Source organism: Lytechinus variegatus, chromosome 7 (assembly GCF_018143015.1).
Source record: "Lytechinus variegatus isolate NC3 chromosome 7, Lvar_3.0, whole genome shotgun sequence".
Lineage (NCBI taxonomy): Eukaryota > Metazoa > Echinodermata > Echinoidea > Temnopleuroida > Toxopneustidae > Lytechinus > Lytechinus variegatus.
In genome coordinates this window covers 31,056,459-31,079,303 of record NC_054746.1, presented here as the reverse complement: position 1 = coordinate 31,079,303, position 22,845 = coordinate 31,056,459, and the positions used below count along the sequence as shown (strand labels likewise).

At 35.1% G+C, this 22,845-nt stretch overlaps 1 protein-coding gene across 5 annotated transcripts in view; it reads right to left on the bottom strand.

Annotated features, from left to right (window-relative positions):
• Nucleotides 1-2,022: 2,022 nt before the first annotated feature.
• The window catches only part of LOC121418996 (5'-3' exoribonuclease 2-like), a 67,467-nt gene continuing 46,644 nt past the window's right edge, over nt 2,023-22,845 (bottom strand). For all 5 annotated transcript variants that reach the window (XM_041613249.1, XM_041613250.1, XM_041613252.1 and 2 more), the window contains 3 exons: nt 11,371-11,599; nt 2,532-2,888; nt 2,023-2,253 (listed from right to left, as the gene is read on the bottom strand). In XM_041613249.1, coding sequence (XP_041469183.1) covers nt 2,826-2,888; nt 11,371-11,599 — 292 coding nt within the window. In that variant the 3' untranslated portion in view covers nt 2,023-2,253; nt 2,532-2,825. The remainder of the gene's footprint in view (nt 2,254-2,531; nt 2,889-11,370; nt 11,600-22,845) is intronic.

Here is a 22,845-nt window from a genome sequence, read left to right as displayed (position 1 = left end):
AAAAGTTGCTACTCTTCATAATAAAAGTCTACCGTGTTTACACGCTGCATCGGCTTGAGATGCAGAACCAAAAGCCAATGCAGAATCTGCTTTTGGGTTTATCTTGCATCGCGTTTACACACCGTCACAGCTCGCGGTACAGAATCAGCTCACAGGGCATAAACCATAGAGTTATATTTAAACTCTATGGCATAAACACAGATCAGTGGATTAAATATTGCACACCAACAACATACATCATAATAAAGACAACGCTGGATCCGGGCGCTTACAAGTATGTCACAACGGTAAAGTAATTAAAACGCGAGCCAATTGATGCAGAATTGGCTTGGTGTTTACACGTAGGAAAAAAGGCTGATTCTGCATCGGCTTGTGAACCTGATCCTATTATTTTGTTGGTGTAAAATTGCAGATTCTGCACCGAGAGCCGATGCAAGTCAATCACGTTTACATGCAACAAAAAGCCGAGTCTGCATCAGCTCTCGTGACTCGTGAGCCGATGCAGCGTGTAAACACGATAAATATCAATTATCATTTTTATTGGATCATTGCAAACAACATACCCTTACAATCAGAAGAGCAAACTGTTTTAGTTGAAAATTCATCATCAGTAACTATAAATGAAATCACAAAAAACAAATAAAATACCCTAACTTAATTCATACATGGATAAACAACACACTGTGAATCAATTAATCATCTTATACACAGCTTCCGCTTAATGAAAGTACCATCACCAGCCTGTTCAGGGATAAGCAAAGTGTTGCAGCTACGTCCAACCATAAATAAATTAGATTTCAGAATTCTGATAAGCAAAATAAGTCTTTTCAACAGTGCTTCTAAACTGGAGATAAAAAAATAAAATTGTTACGTTAAAAAGATCCATCACTCTCAAACTCTACTTTCAAACCCAATGAATAATGTACATGTATATGGTGTGATAAAGGTTTTTATCTGCATGCAGTTTGCATAAATGGATTTCTATTTCATACAAGATTTTTGGGAAAGTGTCAAAGGTATAAATGGTTTATAATACCTATTTTCTCACTATAAACAAAAGTTCATTAAATAATAAAAAAACATGAAACCTCAACTGAAATAAAAGGCATGACATACTAACACAATGAGTTAAAACATTCCAAAATCTTGAATAGCTTGGTGCTCTCATGCAGTAGTAAATGTGCTACTACCAAAATTTAGTGGTCTTGGCCAAGTGACTCTTCACTTAGGTAATGTATCTTGTCTCTTTCATGAAATATATCTTTTAACATGGCAGTTTAAAACGAAAATATAAAAATACAATCATCTTTGCTCAAGTTAACTCTGTATAGGATAAACAATTGTCAAAATCATCTGAATACTCAGGATTCCTATCCAATATATCTCATAAAAATTACAATTTTCTCCTCAATAGATACTATTTCTGTAGACCCATTTGATTCGACAAGCACAAATTTGAGCAATCTAGGGGTGTTGCATGAAGCTGTTTGTATAAAGTTACACATGACTTTCAGCACAACATTGGCTCCTTTCTAAAAGGAAAACATGGTACACACGATGTCCTATTTCAAGAGAACGCACATGAAATTCCTATAACCCTTATCAAGTTTAACAATGATAAAACTACATTCTAACAGGTGGTAACAAAACAAATTTTAACATACATTGGTTTGATTTAAACTTCAGTTGACGGGAGTCACTATGGCTGAGAACCTGGTGGGTGTTTCATAAAGCTGTTCGTAAGTTAAGAGCGACTTTAAGAATGACTGGTGGTCCTTTCTTGTGGAAAATGGTATACTAGTATTCATTGGCGATGGTTTAAGCGTGCAAGAAAGGTTCATTAGTCATTCTTAAAGTCACTCTTTACTTACGAACAGCTTTATGTAACGGCCCCCTGATTTGGTGCCTTGTCGCTTATCATGCACCGAGACTTGCGTAACTTACGAACAACTTTATGAAACACCATCCTGAGGACCATTTCATGTAGCATCTTTTGAAAAAAAATTTCACTGATAAATATGATCTTAGCCAATAAGAATCAGGTATCGCAGTAGCTTGTAACAGCTCCAAGCAAATTTAACTAGGAAATAACTTCATGAAATGCTACCCATATATTCATTCTTTCAAACCTGGATATACTGCTCTATGCTTAAACTAGAGGAGACTGAAGGCATTTCAGTAGCTTATAACAGATGCTAGTGAACATCACTGAGAAGTTGTTTCATGAAATACTACCAGGATATTATTAATGAACAGGGCCGTCGCCAGGGGGGGTGCGGAGGGTGCGAACGCACCCCCCTTCAGAACCAAAAAAAAAAAATGGTAAATGGTAAGCCAGTATCCTTCACAGACACCGAAACTGCATTGAGGAACAATAGGCATGTTGACCAGTATGTACTTTCTATATCCATTCTGGCCGGCGGGCTATATAACTGCATGAAATTGAGTTAATACGTTGTTTTTTGTGTTTTTGTGTTTTTTTTTCATAAAAAGCACCCCCCTAGAAAAAAGCTGGTGACGGCCCTGATGAATGATGAGATTTAGAGAAAAGTCGATGCATTCTTAAAACTGGGTACATTGCTCCAGTTTGGAAATACTGAAGAACTTCAAAACTATCCATTATTATAGCTTATAGCAGTTGCCAGTGAAAGAAGGATCACTTTATGGATATTATTGAAGAAACATGGAGAAACAATAATTAGATACTCAAAGTCTAGGTGCACTAGTCCAGCTGTGCTTCTACCACAGGAAAGCTTCGAAGCCAGATGAAGATTGGATGATGCTGGTTTTGGTGATGCCTGTATTGGTACCATCGTGATGGCATCTCAGTATCTCCTCTGGGAGTATCCAGGAGGTTTGGGGTATCCTCCACCTCCCTGGTTTCCACCCTGGAGGGGGAAAGGGGTAAAGAAAGGGATAGAGGGGTAAGAGAAGTATAAGAAATGAAGGAGGCAATTGGGGTGATTAAGGGTAAATATGGATCGAAGGGTGTAAATCAGGGGTGTAGAGGGTAAAGGAGAGAGGGGGGGGATAGGTGACCACTCGATGGAAGGGGTGCAAATCAGTATGGGGGGATTTGGTGGAGGAAAATATGGAAAGGAATTGAATGGAAAAGTGCATGGCAAAGAATATGGGATAAACAAAAAAAAAGGAAGGAATAATCAAAGAAATATAGAAAATGAGATTGTGGGGAGAGAGAGAGTGCATGAAAAAAAAAATTTAATTCAGTTAATCAAATGTATAGGACAACTTCACATATTAAAGATAATTATGACACAAAGAAGTAAAACTGATGTAACGAGCATAGTGGTAAACATAGCTATGTATAAGGCAAGTAAGACTTGTGAATACATACATCAAAATCTAAAATGAATTCAATTAATCTTTGTATTCTTTACTACACTTTGAAAAATACCAGTTTGTCAGAAGAAAGTGTAATATGAAACCGATTCAAAGCTATCAATCATCAACCACAGTCTACAAGTTTTTTCTGTAGAATGAAACCAGGAAACGCCATTTGTTCAAATACAAAACTGATCTCTAACCTGAAGTTTCATAAGTGACTAATGGAAAGTGGCATATTCAAACCATAAACTAATTCATTATGAATAAATTGTGTAGAAGTATAGAAGAGAAATATCAATAAAGGATACACCATTTATCATAAAACAAGTGACCACTTCAAGCAACAATTAAATTACTTTATTCAATGCTGCTGAAACATGAATATAATTCAATTTTGTTTGAGAAAAAATATTAATTTTAATCATATTGTATTAATATAATTGAATTTCAAACAAATCATGAAAAAATGCATATAAATCAAACACAATAATTCATTCATGTGTAGAGAAAGAATTTTCTGTTTTAGGTCAAGTGAAAGCTCATTTTTGTAAGTCTCCGTAACTCTCACTCACATACACTCTACTTGCTCTTGTTTTTCCTTTTTTGTATTATATCATTTTTGTATTATATGATTTATATGCACCTTAAGCATTCAAACAAAATCAGATACGGTGTTTTAAAATCATATTCTAAATAGAAATCATAATCAATATCACTATAAATGTATGAAAACCACTTCCAAGTAGAAGTTGAGAAAAGTCAAGGATAAGGCAGAAAAGAGAAATATAAAAAACTGCACATCTTTGTTCTTGATGTGTAGTGAAATAAACCATAGCCCAAAATTGCAAGTGACATTTAAAAGGCAAAAAAAAAATATATATATATATATATATGTATAGAACAGAGAGACCACAAAGTGGTGGACTCCTCCTTGGTTGAAATAAACTGGAAACCAAAATTGGAAGTGGAAATGAAAAGGCGGGAAAATATGGAACGGTGGCAGGCAAGCGAGATAGTGGTCTCCCTCATGGTTGAAGACAAGACAAGACAGCTATGTAAACACAGAGAGAACCTCACTGCAAACTAAACCAAATTCAAACCCATGTACAATCTACAATACCATAATTACTATTTCCACCCTAAATCATTGGTGTGCAAATACTAGGCTGGAAGCTATTTCCAACTATATCTTCTTATTTTACACATCCATACATGTTGATTTATGACTATGGCTTCGTATTCAAGCTTAGAATCTTATTAAATGCAGCCAGCTAGTTAAACACATAGCATGAAATAAGCCAATTCGGGCGAATAGCACACATCAAATGGCACAAAGTGATATTGGAGGTTCACTTTGCAGCATGATTGATTAACAGACTGGGGGTAATAATTATAAACTTTTATAGGAGAAAATCCATGGAATCTATAAATTAAAAGAAAATTGTAAAATAAAAAAAGTGAAAGCTTTGAAGTAAAACTTCTATGATACTCCTACATATTTTGTAAACCAAATCGTTTCAGCAAATATGTGTGAAAAAAGAGGTTACCCCCCTCCCCCTCTAAAAAAACAAGAAAGAAATCAAAACCAGAACGAGAGAAAAGTAGAAATTAGAGAGAGTAGAAATGAAATCAAAAGACAGGGAAGAGTGAGAGAGGGAGAGAGAGAGAGAGAGAGAGGAAACAAGAAATGAAATAAAGAAAAAGATAACAGGTTAGATGGAAAGAAGGAAAAAAAGTAAAAACAAGGGGAGAAGGGGGGGGGGTGATTTAAAATGCCCCAATTCGGTATCTGAAAATCCAATCTATGATATAATTTATAACAAATAATTTGCATTTTAATTTCTTGCGCCAAAACTTGAAAATTTGATTAAGCATCCACCTTTAGAGTGATGTCTTAAAAAAAAAAATCAAACATTCCAAATATATATTGGTAATTAAATTTCCAATGATGGGATGATTCAAGAGTTTTAATATTGAATTTCAAAACTGCATCATGCAAACATATCTCACTGCTTTCCTAAAAATCTATTGAATATTTATTTAAACTTAAGGAAAATATGATTCACACATACTGAGAATTTCTTATTGGCTAGAGGGGACTGGGATGCGAGGAAGGGATTGACTTCATTTTCCTTTTTTTCATTGGTTAGCAGAGCAATCAAGAAAATATCACACTCCTGGGCAAAATAGTCTAATAGGGTGAGCCCACGTGCACAACATTTACATGAAAAACAAAATGGAAAGTTGTATAACGACTAAACCCTGGAATAAAAGATTTTGGTTAGATCGGGGGCGCTCCCCACGTGGTATTAGCCGTGAATTTGATCTCCTGGAAGTGGGATTCCATTACAAGACCCCCCTCAGGAATCAGTACAGCCGTCGGCCCACAGTCCCAATGTTTGCAAATCGTCTTTGTACCAGTCCAGGCACACAATAGACTCTGGCTTTTGTCGCGGTTCCGTGCTGCAGGGGCGCGACATCTGATACGGGAGCCCGTTGCACTGGAAGGGTACGATGCTAGTGGCGAGGACTGCAGAGAGAATGACATCTCAATCGCCCAATCTTTTAACAGTTATCAGGTTAGGGTTTTTTTCTTGCTTTGGGAAGAGTCTAAGAGAAATAGCGTGATGTGCTTGAATGAAAGTCAATGGCTTATGCATACAATCTCTTGTGATAAGTAGAGGAATACAAAGACTGAATAATTACTTAAACCACCTCAGCTGCACTTGAAGCACTGGCAAACTGATCAGGACCTATGACTTGGCAAATTTGAAATTCCAACAAGGAGTACACCTCACACCAGGGCAGAGTGCTGCTCTGCTGGGATGCTAATGGCAGCATTTTAGATACTTTTCAATTCATTGATGAATCTTTTGAAGAAGTACCCAACAGTGCAGAACAAGACCAAGGGTACCCCAATCAGTCAGTCACTCCCGACGTTTTCACGCTTCATCTCATGAAGCATTGGCCACTCTGACAGAAATAGGTGCATGAATATGCACAGGGCTGGCGTGGGAGATGCGTCACATGCACATAGGGCAACGGAACCCCCACAATAGCCGACTTCTTCCAGACTGAAAACCTTCAGGAAACCAGTTAGGATTAGAGAATATCAGCTTTCATCAGGGACAAGATACCCCCTAATCATGATGGAGAGAAGTGAAAGAGGTTGAGAGGAGAAGCTTATAATGAGGCTCATAACTGACTCTCTTCAAGTTGAAGAGAACAACACCAATCCTTTGCGGCACTTCGCTCATGGCCGCAGACACTTCATCTTAATTTCTATTTTCTCTTTTCCTGCGAGCGCATGTTTTTGATGTATTATCATCAGAGTGGCCCCTACGAAGGCTGCTCATGTCAAAGGACAGAAATACCTGTTGGCTCTGCTCCTGTGGGGGTGGGGTGATTTTTGACAAGTGGAGCTGCAAATATAGGGGGGGGGGGGGTGAAAGACGAGATACATTACCTATAGTCATGGTAGAAAGAAATAAGGAGTGTAATTACAGCAATTTGCTGGTGTAGGTTTACGGGCATAAAAGCGCTCCAGTGCCCGCTCTTGAATCTCAAGGACTTGTGGGGATGCGTAGCTAATGGCATACACAACCACAAGTACCTACTTGTGCGCTTCCTGGCAGGGGAGAGACGAAATTTCATTGGCCCCTCCAACTTGTGTGCTCGGGGATGCCCGATCTTGGCATACGCCACAGCGTTTTTTTGCCCTAAAATGCTACGGCAAACTCAGGTATCATCGGTGATTACTAAATAATAAAATTTGCTCTAAATTCAAATTTAGCACTTTAGAAAAAAAATTGCCCATCTCATTTATTGAAATCAGGGGCTCAGAGCTATTCAGAATATCAGTCAGGGCAAGCTCCAAAGAAAACATTGAACTTTTCTTACACGCCTCCATTTTATCAAGAATTGTTTATTCAAGGATGAACAGGAAATGGCACAAATTCAGCCCTCTGGATTTATCAAAACTTTACAAAAAAAAAAAAACGATGACGATGGTTCAAAACCCAGAGGAAAAGTGAGATACAATTCAAGTACTGAGCTGGATGATATTAGATCATAAATTTAATTTCAGACAAATACACTGTCTCGAATAATCTAGGAGCACTTGTCATCAACAATACCTAGTTATAAAGGCCTTATTGTTGACACGAAAGCATGCAAACATGATCATATAAATCAAAGCGAGCTGACAAAACTTACATGTACTGGTATTAACCACAATGCAAATCACGTGAAAGGCACCAGACATTTAAAGTTAAAGCTAATTTATTGACATTATCATAGTCTCGGTGTAATATCTATACTGCTATATCAATTCATGAAAACTGTCTGGGGGTTGTTTGTGCCAACTAGTAAGATCTCGTACATTGCAGACCACTTTCTATCACTTTTATTTACATTACATCAACTACAGTTGTTGGATATAGAGGTTGATGAAATTTGTGACTTTTAATGCACATTTTTTTGTGCAAAGTGTATTCTCTGTTAAAAAAAATGAAAAAAAAATATTTAAAATAAAACTTTGATATCACATTTTGGCGCTTAAAATTTCACTTGTTAATGAAATTATGCAAAACTTTTTAAATGCCCTGACAATCAAAAGAAAATGAATTTAATGAATGGAATAAATACTAATAGAATAAAAAAAATATATGTTATATCTATTAAATGGAATATGGAAGAATTGTTTTGGTCTGCTCTCAGTATACTTAAATTGATGGTTAATATTATACTGCATTGACTAATTTTCCAAACACTTCTCTGGTTGTAATATTTTTTCGTCGTTTTTTTCTTCTTCATATCTGAATATCACATTACATGTATGTATTACCCTTTAAATTCATTTATTATTACATGGTACAAAGATAATTTAGAACACTGTTTTAGCTATGATGTAACAAGATAATATTTAAATGGGGAAACTATAAAAACAAGGAAGATGAAATCCTGGAATCTAGTCACATAAGGACAGGACTGGTAAATCAAAGTTATTATTTAACTTCTAATTAAGGCAAACTGAACACTACACGGCTAATCGGGAAACGCTTACCCTTACAATTTACAGGGATGAGATTTGATTTCAGCCTTCCTTAAATCAGTGTGTTCAAACTTGGCTACATGACAATTAATGAAGATAAGTAGCCAGTAATTGGAGCTGAGAAGTTGAAATTAAACAGGTAGTATGCATGTATTTCTCCTGGTTGGAGTGGGCCAGTAGGAGGTTAATAGCTGATTAGTATGGTTTCTATTAGATTATACATGATTAAAAGCTTCATGCATGATAACACTGTAGTCATATCTTAAACCATGCAAACAATATAGGTACACATACATCCTTGTGTATGCACATTCATACTCTGTACAACACGCATGAAATAAATTAACACCTTACTAAAAACCAAAATTAGAAGAAATCTTAACTGTTTTTTTTTTTCATCAATATTTATTCCAAATGAAAAAAAAATGGGACCACAAAATTGGAGAATAAAAATATTAGGATTATCAGTTGACAGCTGTTTGCTTCTGCGTATGTTTGCTTTATACGTATAAGTACACCATTCATTGTGCACTATTTAGGATAAAATTGTACAAACTTTGTACAACACTTTTTAATAATAAATAATGGCATTTTATTTCAAGACTGTTCGCAGCAAGAGCTGAATTGTACAGAATTTTTGCATAAAAACAATATAAAACATAAAAGTATCAAAATAGAATTATAGAAATACACAAAACATGAATATGAATCAACAGAATATTTTTTTTCAAAAGATAGCCAACAGTGTAATACACTTGAATTTTGAGCATACCCCAGATAATCATAATGCTCATTGTGATTCTATACGGATCAAAGATGTTAATTTGAGAGAAAGTAGAATACAGAAATAAAGTTGAGAAATTGATTGTTGATTGTGTAGGTAATAGCTGTTACAACCATCTCATTAAGTGGATTGTCTGAATTCATGGAAGTTGATAAACCATTGTCAAAAGGACTGAAAATCAACATGGTGCATTTGATTGACACTTTTCTACCCTTAAATCATGGTTTTCCAAGATATTTAATTCAATTTTGGTTGTTCGTAAAAATAAAACATCATTTCAAAATACAAACATGACATTATGAAAATGATGCATTTTGAAAGGTGATTTGGCAAACAGCAGAAAATAAAAGTTTAATCAAACAGAACAAAGATCTAAATCGTGATTCATAAAAAGTCTTTCTTCCAGCCTGGGCCCAAGAAACTTGATTAAATGCACCTTTAGAATAAACCACTTTTATACATGTGTCTCCCTAGATCTTACAACCTGAGCAAAAATGTTGCCTAGGCTTTAAGTCTTGGCCTTGTGCCTAAAAGTGACATCAAAGATAAATTCTAATGCAAGTTTCACACATCAAACAATAAATGATTATCAACAGTGAATTATTAAGTGTGAAGTGAAAGTGCACATTTGCTACAACACCAAAGTAAAATAATGCCCTTCAAAAAGCTTGAAATGTGCCATTATTACCAGACTTTTTCTGATGTTAATGTAAATGTCTGGCATTTGATTGTCAAATTTTATTTCAAAGGTTCCTTTTCTACCATTAAACAACACAAATCCCCACCTCTTATATACTAAATGTTGCATTAAGTGTGATTCTACCTTTAAAATCTTTAAAGCAGTATGCAAGTGTACTTTAGGTGATACTATCTGTGCTACTCTATCCTTGAGGTACTTTAATGTAGTATTTAGAATCCATGAAGTGCTCATTATATTTGTAATATCCTTTTGAAGTACGCTACTTCCTCCCCTCCCTCTACAACACTGAATGAAGCATGCAGTGGACAGGCAAAAAGAATATGGAAACAAGGCAAACTTTGTTCTTATTTTCTTTGTTCTTAGAGGGGTACTCCGGTTGAAAATATTTAAATCTAACTAAATTGAGTAAAATTCAGAGCAAAATGCTGAATATGTCATCAAAATCGGATAACAAAGTTATTGTATTTCAAAGTTTGGCAATATTTTGTGAAAATAGTGATATGCAAGTCGCCATGAATGTTCATTAGGTGGGCTAATGATGTCACATCCCCACTTTCCTTTTCTTATGTTATTACATGAAATCAAAATTGTTTCACTTTTTCATACTTTATGTGTGAATAATGTGTCTGCTTTATAATGAAATGAGTTGCAGCAATGAATATCTAATGCGATAAATCAGTTCCAATTTTTAAGTTCTTGATAGAAAGAAAACTGAATAAACCTAAGTTCTTATAATAAAATACAAAAGGACAAATGAGGATATGACATCATCAATTTGCTCATTTAATATTCATGAAGACATGCCTAGAACTGTTTCACCGGAATAATGCAAATCTTTAAAATACCATAACTTTGTTATTCCTTGACCGAGTTTGATAAACTTTTCAGTATTTAGTTTGTCTGATATTTCTTTATTTGTTTTTTAAATTAAATCATATTATTTTCAGCCTGGAACATCTCTTTAGGTCTGATTTTAATAACATGTTCATATTCATGCACATATGATTGTTAGTATGCACTAGTCAATATAGGAAGACTGCAAAATTTCCATTATTTTAGGTGATCCTCATGCATTGGCCAGTGCTCAATCGTGTGTGTGTCAAACATGTGATGTGTTTAAATTAAAATTGAAAATTAATACAAACTGGAGTAATTAAAAAAAACAAAAAATACTATAAAAGAATTACAAGGTGCATATTCTTTTCAATGGTAAAATTAGTATTAAAAATACACTACACTACTAACAAGGAATAAGATTAATTTCAATCAAAAAATCTTTTGATTTATTATTGTTTAGGGGTAAAAAGATCTAATGAAATGAAAGAGAAAAGAAAGGCAAGCTCTAGAGAATTTATTCTGTGGGTAAATGCTGTTTTCATTTCATTTTCAAATCATCAATATGATATGCAGTTTTCGGAACTAGATTTTATTTTTATTTTTAAATTTCCTATAGTTTTAGATCTTGATAATCAAACATCAATGTCTCACCTGCCAACCCTGATTCCTATTATCTCTGTTGCCATATTGGTTTCCTCCACCTCCTCGTTGGTAGCCCTGACCTTGTCTCGAGCCCCCGTAGCCCTGCTGTTGGTTATAACCACCATATCCTTGGCTGCTATGTCCCCCATAGCTCTGGGAGCGTTGATGCTGGTTCTGGTGGTACGCCTGACCCTGCGACTGCTGGTTGCGGTTCCATCCTTGATTGGACTGTTGATTTCTGGAAAAACAAAGAAAGAAACACAAAATAGAAAGATTTCCTAATCTAATAATAATAATATATAGCATTTCTGAGGTGCCGGTTATCTAGTTGCCAATTTAATGGCGCACAATATATCAACTCAGCTTTAGCTCCAGCTGCTAAAGGCGCTTGGTGCATTCAAGAAATTAATCCTGCCAGGTTCTTATTCACCTAACCTGGGTTGAGTGCAGCATAATGTGGGTAAATTAAAAATTTTTACAAAACTTGTACAAATCTACAACTTTCTTTGATTCAACGATACAGCGTCATGTTGTATTGAAGGTAAATGTTGAAAACATGACAGAAGGTAAATAGGACATAAGATTCTGATAAAAATATATCTATGCATGCTTCGTCCTACCTGCTATACCAATAATTATATAGACTAAGATTGGCTTAGTCATTATTGCATACATTTTTGATTGATAAATATAAATGTAATTTTTGTACATTTTAACGCATACAGAGAGATCTTGCCCAGAAAGCATTTTATTAATCAATCTTTATCATGTCAGTTTTTAATGTCACAATATTTAAAGCTGAATAAAGGCTACCAAATGACAAATGAGTACACCAGTTATATAAATTGAATAATCATTATTAGTCTAAACACATTTTAGATACAGTATACAGCAAACGAAAGTACATGTAAGTACATGAAAGTACATAATAAAAAAATACAAATAACAAAATTGCTAGCAAAGATCAAAGAGATGTTTCAGAAGCTAAAATGGGTTATATCTTGGGAAGCTCCATGAGAATACAAGATGGTAAAAACCATCATAAAAGAAAAATATGAATATTTGTACTAAAACGTATTACAGTAGCTCAGAGCTTTGAGCATTTACTGAAATATGAGCATTCAAACAATTAGTGAGCAGAATATCAAGTAGAGAGAGAGAGAGAGAGAGAAAGAAGAGATAAAGACAAAACATTTGTCATCAATACTGGTGCTTAAAATTGCCTTGAGTCATTCTACTTTCTCTCTGCCCTGCCCTTCTTCTCATCCCCATGGCAACAGGGCTGAAAGCCGATACTGGGCGCCAGGACTAGGGCCTCTTCAAGCCACTTCACTGCAGAAAATTTCAAGGTTCAGTTCTACCAACCAGCAAAATATTCTCCTTCTCTTGGGCCAAGCGAGCGCACACTTGCCGCCGCGTTTTGAGTTCAGTTTCCTGCGCAGTTTAGGGTATAACTATGAGCAATATGAATCTGCTATGGAATTTAAAGCAATAAAAACAATGACAATTGCGGCGGATTTGAATTTAATTTCTTTTATGGGAACAGAGACTAACCAGGGTAAAACCAATATAAGGCAGTTGCATTGAATATCATGCCTACTCTGCCTCTTGATACCATAGTAGTATCATTTGTAAGTTTTAACAGAATAAATGCCATCATATTCCAACAGAAAATGTGATGTTAAAGAAGCAAATCATTTGCCACAGAGAACTAGGGAATACTGAAACAGACTAACAGACATCATCAATATCACATATTAAAATATGACAAAGAAAACAAAACAAGAGGTACAGAGAGCAAGAGAGAAAAATATATATTTGTGTTAGATAAAAATGTGAAAGACAAGGATATACTGAAAATATTTACACTTTCAAGAAAAGAAAAATAAAACAAGTCAAGCATTCAGATGGGTAGTCCCTTCACCAGCTGTACTTTTTACCCTTAACATTTCAACACCTGTGTCTTTAATGACTAAATCTATGTGAGAGGGTATTAAAGCCAAAGTCTGTTATCCCAGTGGTAAACCAACAGTTTTAAGTGAAAAACTATACATTAACAAAAAATCAGGGCAAGCTACACTCACATTACAATGTTAAGTTCTGGCAAAGTAAAAATAAACTGTCTTCTGTCTTTAGAAACCACCTGTTTAGAAGGGCCACCTGCGGACACAAACTACAAAGTAGTTTTTCCTTAAATGGTATTACCATTTGAAATGTATTACAGGAAATGTCTAGAAAGACAACCTACTCATAAAGACCATGGCTGGAATTTATCTTTAAAATGCATTGGTTGCATCGAATGAAAAAAAAAACAGAAAAGACACCTGGTATTTGAGTACCTTTGGAAGAAGTATCTATTACATATTGGTAACCCACAATTAGATCAATAACTCCAATATGCATTCTCAAAGAGGGTTAAAAACATAACAATACAACAACCTCCAAAATGAAACTGAACAACTAACAATAACTAAAACAATACCATGAACTTTTGTAACTAATGCCTCTTGGAAATGCAAGCAAATGTGGATGATTTCTAAAGTTTTACAATAAAAGTTACAAATATCCTTTAAAATTTCTACAATAGTATTAGTTTTACAATAGAAGACTTGACAAGACAAGGAGAAAAACTGTTCTATTTTGGGAGGCAAAGAACATATAGCAACTCATTGTAAAGTCAATCCTTCACAAACAAAATACACTTGATAAACTGCATTTTCTTGTAACCTGGGAACACAATAGCCCTTTTCCCTTCCTTCTTCCTGAAGTTCGATGATGAGGTTTGTGCCCCATCAGATTCTGATTTCCCCACCTCATAGGTACCCACCATCCGACTTGCGTCCTATACCACAGTTGCCATGGCAACTGTATTGAAAGGAGATAGTGGCTCACTGCACGAGGACCACTTCAGTTGAAGCGTGAGACGAATGTAAGGGTTCCGATCCCTGGCCAGCATCGCAATGCCCGAGAATAGCTCGGGAGATGTGTATACCATAAAGCAGTGAAAAAAACGAGGGTATAAGACCTCCAGTGAGAGAGCTTGGGATAGTTGGGGTAGTATTGCAAATTTAATTGCACATACAATCTCTAAACTTGTGTGATGGCTCTATCTACTCTATTCTTTAGAAGCAGAAATAATAATAATAGTAATAAAAGGATAATTTCAATAAATACAACACTGTATTTTGACCATTAAAAATATACCAACTTTCAACTAGACACCTAGTCATAATTTAGAGTTGTGGTCTTGCTTGAACAGGAATCATCCACACAGTTTTTCATTGACAATCTTCATATTTCATCACAGACAAAATAAAGAATGCAGGGGAAAAAAGACTATAAAAAGATGGAAAATGCTCATGATAGTGTTTGTTAATTGACATAAAGGGATTCCGATGAACTCAAGACGGTTCAAATTTTAAGACTGAATTCCCTCTTACAATAGATATGAATCAAAGGTAAGGTTAGGGCTTCTTTACTGTTCATCACATGTGATGACTCATGGTCACAATTATGGCAGTATGCAAAATCAAAATATGACCTAAGCTATAAAACTCATGAATTTCAATCCATATGCATCTTCAGCTCCTAATGAACTTAATTCAATTAATGTAAAAGATGAAACTTTTGAAAATAGTAAAGAAACACTACATAATTGAAATCTAATATCAAGAGGAACAAGGGGCAGAAGGAGATAGATCTACAAGACTGACAAAAGGAGATAGATAGAGACAGGAAGGGAGGTAGAGTAGGAGAAAGAGAGAGAGAGAGGGAGGAAGATATATGCATCATGCTATCTACTTAAGATGTTAAACTATCAAGATTGTGTAAAAGAGATGTGATAGTCTTCTTCTATCATGAATTAAAAAAAAACATTTCAATGTTTGGATTTATGTCTCGAGGAACAGGCTGAAAATAACCACAAAAGAAAATCTGGTGGGAATGGGTTCATTGGGACCAGGGGCAGATCCAGGATTTTCCAAAACGAGGGGGGGCACATTTTCCCAAGAAATAAATCTGAAATGCACACACACAAAAAAAAGTTTTCAACAAAAAAATAAAGGACATTTCGTCAACGAAAAAACTTGAAAAGCAAAAAAAAGGTCTTCACTTTCAAGGGGGGGGGGGCACACTTCTGTTTTAACAGCATTTTTATTTTACAAATTTGAATTGTGCCTCTCAAGGGGGGACACAGGCCGGCTTTGAACCTTCAACCCCCCCCCCCCCCCCTTGGATCCACCAGTGATTGGGACCCAAGATGTCAACAGAATGAATACTTAGCCCACTTAACATCAATTTAACTTAGTCTGGTCGTGAACAGTAATAAACCACACCGATATACACTGATTTTAATGGGAGCAATTACTAGGCATTTGTATGGCCATACCCTTGGGTCAACATGAGCTGAGTCATGTCAAATCTAGCATGTAGAGGTCTTTCATCACACACTACCGAAGTAAGGTCATGAAAAATGACGATGATAGCAATGATAATAATAACAATGATAAAATAATAAAACCAAAATAATATTAATATAATAACAAATAACCATATAATTTATAATATGCCATTGATCTAATACAACACTGATGCTGAAACAAATAAGGAAATCAATACGATGGCGGAAAATAAGCAAATTATGCATACAGCTAACAAATATACAAACAAAAAAGAAAATTCTTTCAAAAGAGATAAAAAAAAATAGTTTCTCAAACATACTTGGACACATTTTTGATAGTTCTTTTAATTCCATTGGGAACCTCCCTCCCCCTAAAATGTTTAGAAAATTGAATATCTGCCATGGACTGAAGAGAATAAATTCTGAGTCAATTGAGGGCATTCTGATGAAGGTCATACCAATTAAACGTGGTATGATTGATACCCATTAACCATCTTGATACCTCAGAGACATCATATCATACTTACATTGTAGGTATGTCATCATCAGCCTAATTTAGCTTAATTACATATAAATTGGATACAGAAAACTGCTAAGATCACAAGGGCTGCTATAGATTAAAATCAGACTCAAAATCTCAACCTGAGTTATCACGAGATAGGAAGTGAGATCAATTTGAATTTGATTCAAATATATTGCATCTCTTTGTATTATTAAAGATGGAGCCAAAACCTAGCTAAAGGGAGTATGCAAGGAAAATAAACTTTGTGCGTTAATTATATTAGTAAGTTGCTTCTCGAGATTAAAAACAATCTTTAAAGGCTTGTTTTTATTGTAAAATTAACATGCTACTTGAAAATTCATATATACCACAATCATCAATAGTATGTTTGAAACATGGGATCTAAAGTACACATAAGTACCCTACAGCACAACATCATATTTCATGCTCAATCCAGTATAACCCCACTTTCATAGAGCAGGGTTTGAAAACCTAACCTCATTTCCTCAAGCAGGGCTGGAATCTTAAACCTTCGACTCAAGCTAATGAAGACAAACCCTTAGAGGTAGACTGTCTCCGATGGTTACTTTAAGATCATGATTAAGTTATCGGCCAAAATTTATCAGCAAAAAATATCAGTTAATAGTCACTGAAGAGGCTTTCTGTTGAGTCTTTTAACCTTTTGACTTCTCTTTTTTGCCATCATTATGCCTGTATTAAACTCCTATCGCCAGCGCAGTAGGGAAGTCGTTAAGTAATTATCACTCTCTGTAGGCGATATGGGCGATTACTGACACATTTTAGATCTGTTATTTCAACAGTTATGCTGTAAGGTAGGATACTATCATCTTTATTATCTAATCTGATGCCTTCATCAAATAAGATACATTATATCCAACTATATGAAATTTGTATACGTATACCACAACAAATCTTTATCTGAATTTATACCTTAATTTCAATCAGTTTGATTCATCTTTGTTTTATAAACCATCATCAAATGCATACAAAAAAATGTAGGCATATTGCCTTGAAAAACAGCCATACAAAAGACAAAAAAACTTGAAAAGACATATACAGAAAAAATCATAAGAACATGCATCTTAAAAAATGTATGAGGTAAACACTAAACATATTTTTCAATGTAAAATGAGAAAGCTACTTATTTCCAATCAATTATATCAATCACATGTTTGTAAAAGATAAATTTACACTTTATATTGGAAAAATTAGATCAGAAAACAATTGTAAACATATTAATGATTTCAAGGCTTATGATTGATTTTAAGAATCTAAAATTGACTCATGGTTGATTGCATTTTTTCCACAACCACACCAAGTGAATGACATTCAAATAAAGAAAATCAAATGCAATTATTATAGACAAGTAGCACAACATGTATATAGACATATATTGTTGCTAAGATAAATGTGATTGCATAATCTTGGAAAGATGACATTATTTTCTGGCACGTTTAATAAAATTCTTGCATTGTAACTTGTTATGTACATGTAAGCAAAATAAACTAAGAATTGTCATTCATGAGTAATACATTCTTTTCAAAATAGATTATTCAAGTGAGGCATTAACTACATGTACATAAACAGGATTCATTGAACGTACAATGTATCTCTATGAGAGGTGCAATGGATTAAAATCTATGGTGGCCAAGAGAATATGCTATTCAGACGATCATAAAGATGAAAAAAGTTTTGAGGAGTGATATCAGCTGAGAAATAAAAAACAAATATTGCTTAACATGGACAAAATCATTTCATTTAAAGGTTTATGTGTGTGTGTGTGTGGGGGGGATTATATCATGCATGTACACCAACCCTGAATGATGTTTGTCTTACAAGTGCAAGGGGGGGGGGTCTTGATTAAAGCAGCTTCTAGCTTCACATTTATGGTCTACATGTACATGCATATTCTTCTTAGCAGTTAAACTTTAATAAAGTTACAAAAATAAAAATATGCAATATAAGTTGACATACCTTCATATACACACACACTGCCCGCTACTTGTCAGAGTAACAGACCTGCCCACGACACAGAATAACACACAGTGGGCCCAATTTATGATCTCCACCAAGCTAGTACTTCCCATATATCTCCAAGTATAATCCTTAAGTTGAAAATTTGCAAAACTCTTGTCCCAGTGTATAGCATGGAAATCACAAGGACGAGACTCTAAAAAAACCCTAGCTTACAATGGTGAAACCCAGCTAAGACCTGTGAATTTTATACCCAAGAACTAGCACTACAACTATAGGGTACTTCATGCTTACTAGTTCCCCTCCCCTCTCCCTCCCTCTCCAAGCCCATCTTATAGAGCCCTCCAAAACTCACCACCGACTCTCATGTCATGCCCACTCACCCTCTTAGGTACCTTTCTACTTTCATACCACTAGTCATACTTCAAACCCAGGCTCGATAACCCGTCCTCCTCATATTCATCTGATCTCAAAACTCTCCCTATACTTTTCCCTGTTGCTCTCGACCAGTTCTTATCACAACAGCCCTTGTACGGAGTGTGAAGGAGTCCTTCCCGAGTCCTCACCACAACAACTACCCAACACTAACAATCTCGTGTCCCTGGTAGAGGATTCTTCAAGTCCACTCACACTTTCTCTCTACACAATCATTTCTTCTCCCCCCCCCCCGCCATCCTTCCAATTCTTCATCCGCTCCAAACTACTTCTACTTTTGCCCACTGGCATGTTTTTGAACAATCACTACGAGCCTTCTTGTTCCCCATTCAGACTACCACTCCACCACAGCTGACGACAACCTCTACTTCTACTTCAACTTCAATGACGTTGGTTGGCACGCCAGCCACGGCCCTCGCGACCCCGCTCCCCGCCCTCTTTTACCACTGCTGAGAGTCCTAGCAGACCCTCAGCTTACCTAAATCATTTTCAATGACCATTAATGCATGATCATGGTGATATCTATCTCCCCAATGACAGACTACGGTCCTTCAGCATGTACTCACAATTTGCTCAATAAATTCTGATGCTAGTATTTCATTGAATACCTGGGCACGGGTGCATGTTTAATAATTAACACATGCTACATGTACATGCACGTTTTGGCTCTCATTTTCTGTTTCATACCAAAGTTTGGTTGATCTTTTTACTTTTTAATTGGTTTGAGGAAATACAAGAGTATACATGTACATCAGACACCGGCAAAATTTTTCATTAAAAGGAAAGTATTTCCTATACAGTTGTTATTTGTCAAAAAAATGAAAATGTCAGTATTGTTAGAAATGTTTGATGAACTTTTTATGTAAGAGTTTTGTGAAAAAAAATTATTCCTGGATATTGGTAGTACAAAGCAACAAATATCCTAAATATGATACTAATAGCCAAACATTGGGTCCATGCAAGTGTGGCACAATATTTGTTTTTTTATGTCTAAAATGTACTAGGTGGAATACATAATGGCCTGGGACAGAGGTCTGATGACTACCATTATTTAAATGAGGTCGAACGTTTTTATAAAATAGGTGTATTATTTCAAGCATCGCGATCGGCCAATACGCATCACATGACATCCAACTTTTTTGTGCATACATGGCAGTGCAAAAGGTGCACAACGAAAATGGACATTGCACGCTCAAGCAGACCAGTGCTGTAGAAGTCCCAGGAGAAGTCCAACAAAACTGTACTGTAACTTCTTAAGAATTTGTTTCTGTGTTGCTATTTTATAAAACAAATAAATGCACTTGCTCTGTCGTGCATAAAAGTAAATGCAGAGAAAGCTCGGTTTCTTCTGATGGTGCACACTGGGTAAAATCTTAATATTCTATGCTTCTATGAATATAATGAAGGAGCTTTGATTGTAAGGAGAAATGGATAAGAAATTATAACTAAAACAAACTTTGCACCTTTCGGTATAAACTAAGAGTATAAGTCATTACAAATACATGGTTAAATGTATTATAACAATAATATAATCAGTTGTATTGATTCCTGATGCCATTACCAACCATACAAAGGTGTGAAACATTTGTCACTTTGAAAGCTTGTGCATCTGTGTATAATTTCAACTTCAGTGAAAAAAAACAGATCTTGGTTCTTACATGATCCACATTACACCTAGCATTTTACATCAGTGTTAGCTCAACACCTAAAATGTTCTGTTTTTCTGTTTGTTATATACACTGTACACTGTTTAGTGTAATATATTTAAAACCCATGGTGTATTACTAACACTTGATTGGTGCAATCCTCTCATACTGATGTCGTTCTTAACGAAAAAGTGTTTACAGTATACTTGTATAACTATACATGTACATGTACCTATACTTGATCATACATGTACAAAACAATCAATCTTTCATGTTACAGGGCTGAAGTTATACATTATTCAAAATAATGAATGCATAATGGTACATGTATCCAGTACACAGTGTGCAAACAACAAAAAGGCATGGGTGCGATGGTGCGAGATTTTGCATGTAAAAGGTGAAAAAATATGCTCTATTCAACAAGGCATTAGCTGAGTTGAATCGGGTGTCTCTTTCTTCCATCAAATGTGAAATGTCGTACCATTGCACGAATAAGAATATTCACTACTTGCGTTGTACAACACCTCGGAAGTTAGCAAAAATACAAACAATTATCATTTTTTTCCTATTTTTTCATAAATCTATGAAAAAAAGAAAATTTTGAAAACGAAAGGAAAATCCTTTCAAATGTACATCTGATCTGCAGCAGCAATGTGCATTCAGCCAATAAGCCCTACGCATATTGCACCTGCATTTACAAAGCACATGCAATGTATTGAATCATATTTTTATAGTGACGTCACCTTTTCCTGATCAGTGCAACAGTACATTACGGACAGTAAACGTTGGATGGTACATGTGCAACGGTACAAATGTTTGACATTCAGCTTCTAATTTGCTCACGTGCAACAAGCTTCATGTAAGTGGGCGTTGTATAATATGTAAAAAGTAATATGAAATAGATTAGAATTTGAATCCACAGTAATGAAGTTACGATTCTTAAACCAACATTTTCGTATGAACAGCATAATGGGATATGAAAAACATTGTTACACTAAGAGAGAGAGGAATTTAACATCATGCATGGACCAGTAGAGTTAATCTATCCCCGATTTTATTGTGAGTTTGAAAATGCATGTGTTTATTTTGTGAAAAAATGGGAAAATTTTAGATATAACTTTCCTCTTTCAAATTTTTGGTGCTAAATCACAAAATTATTGATTTCTAATTATCTCAAATAAAATTTATGACTGTAACACTTTGAGTGGTCTGCAATACAAAGCTTATTGATTGATCATATCACTGATTTTTTTATTACTAATGAAGTAATTTGTAGAGATCATTATATGCAATGCAATCAACTGCACAGGCAATTAATCAGCTTAAGCGTTTCTGCACAACATACAATATGCAATACAAATACAATAAAAATAGAAAAAGCTTTTCTATAATTTAAAATAATTATATATTTAATGGCTGACAATAATTTGTTTTTCATTGTGTAACCAAAAATTCAAAAAAAAATGCGAATTCAATGTGCCTATTTGGTTATGATAGCCGAAAATTGAAAAATAACTGCTAATTTAATGTGTCTATATGGTTAAGATAGCTGTATTCTCACAAGATAATGATATCATGATGTGAAAATGTTCAATTGCAGAGCCTCTCAAATAATTTGCAACAAGCCTGCATTCCTGGAAAAGACTTTGTTATATCACGATGATGATTATTAAAGTTCAAATACAATGCCAGCAATGCAATAAGCTGGCGAGATAATTGGTCGTAAAAGTTAAATCATGTAATGCTTAGATCAAATAAAAAGCCTCTCATAACGTATGCAATGAGCTGGCAAGAACATAGATAGCAATTATTAGAAGATGATGATGTAAAATTCGCATACAAAGCCTCTCAAATAATTTGCAATGAGCTGATGAGAACATTACTGCATACTTGGGTGAACAGAACATTAACACTTTTTTGTTTGGGTAGGTTTTTTTTTGTTTTGTTCAAGTGACAAAAACAAAATCAGACATCTATTTTTCATCTATTTCACCCACTCACTGATCCATCTGGTGTTCACACACAAAAGAACAATCATCATCAATTTCCTTCTCTATACAATGACAAATCCCATCTCCTCCTTCCCCCCAGATTCACTACATTTCTTCTGCCATTGCCCTTTGTGAAGAACCCCTCTACGGCACATGAGGTATTGATAGATCACACTCCAAACTAACAAGTACCTGCACGTTCTGAGCTAAATCACCTTGGAAGAGCGCAATATGGCCGCCCAAGAGGTCTTAACAACCCTCACAGAGCAAGACAAGCCACTCTTGAACGGATGATTTGATACATCACTTCCATTGTCTCATCGTTACATTGCATATTATCGCTCTCTTTTTATTTTATTTTTTTCTTTTTGAAAAAAAAAACAGATTGAGAACGGTAGTTGGGAATGCAAGTCTGAGGAAAGAAAAGCTCATATTAACACTGTAAAAAGGAACAAAAGGAAAACAAAATAGGCTCTGATGGGTACAAAAGACACACACAAAAAAAAACCAGAATAT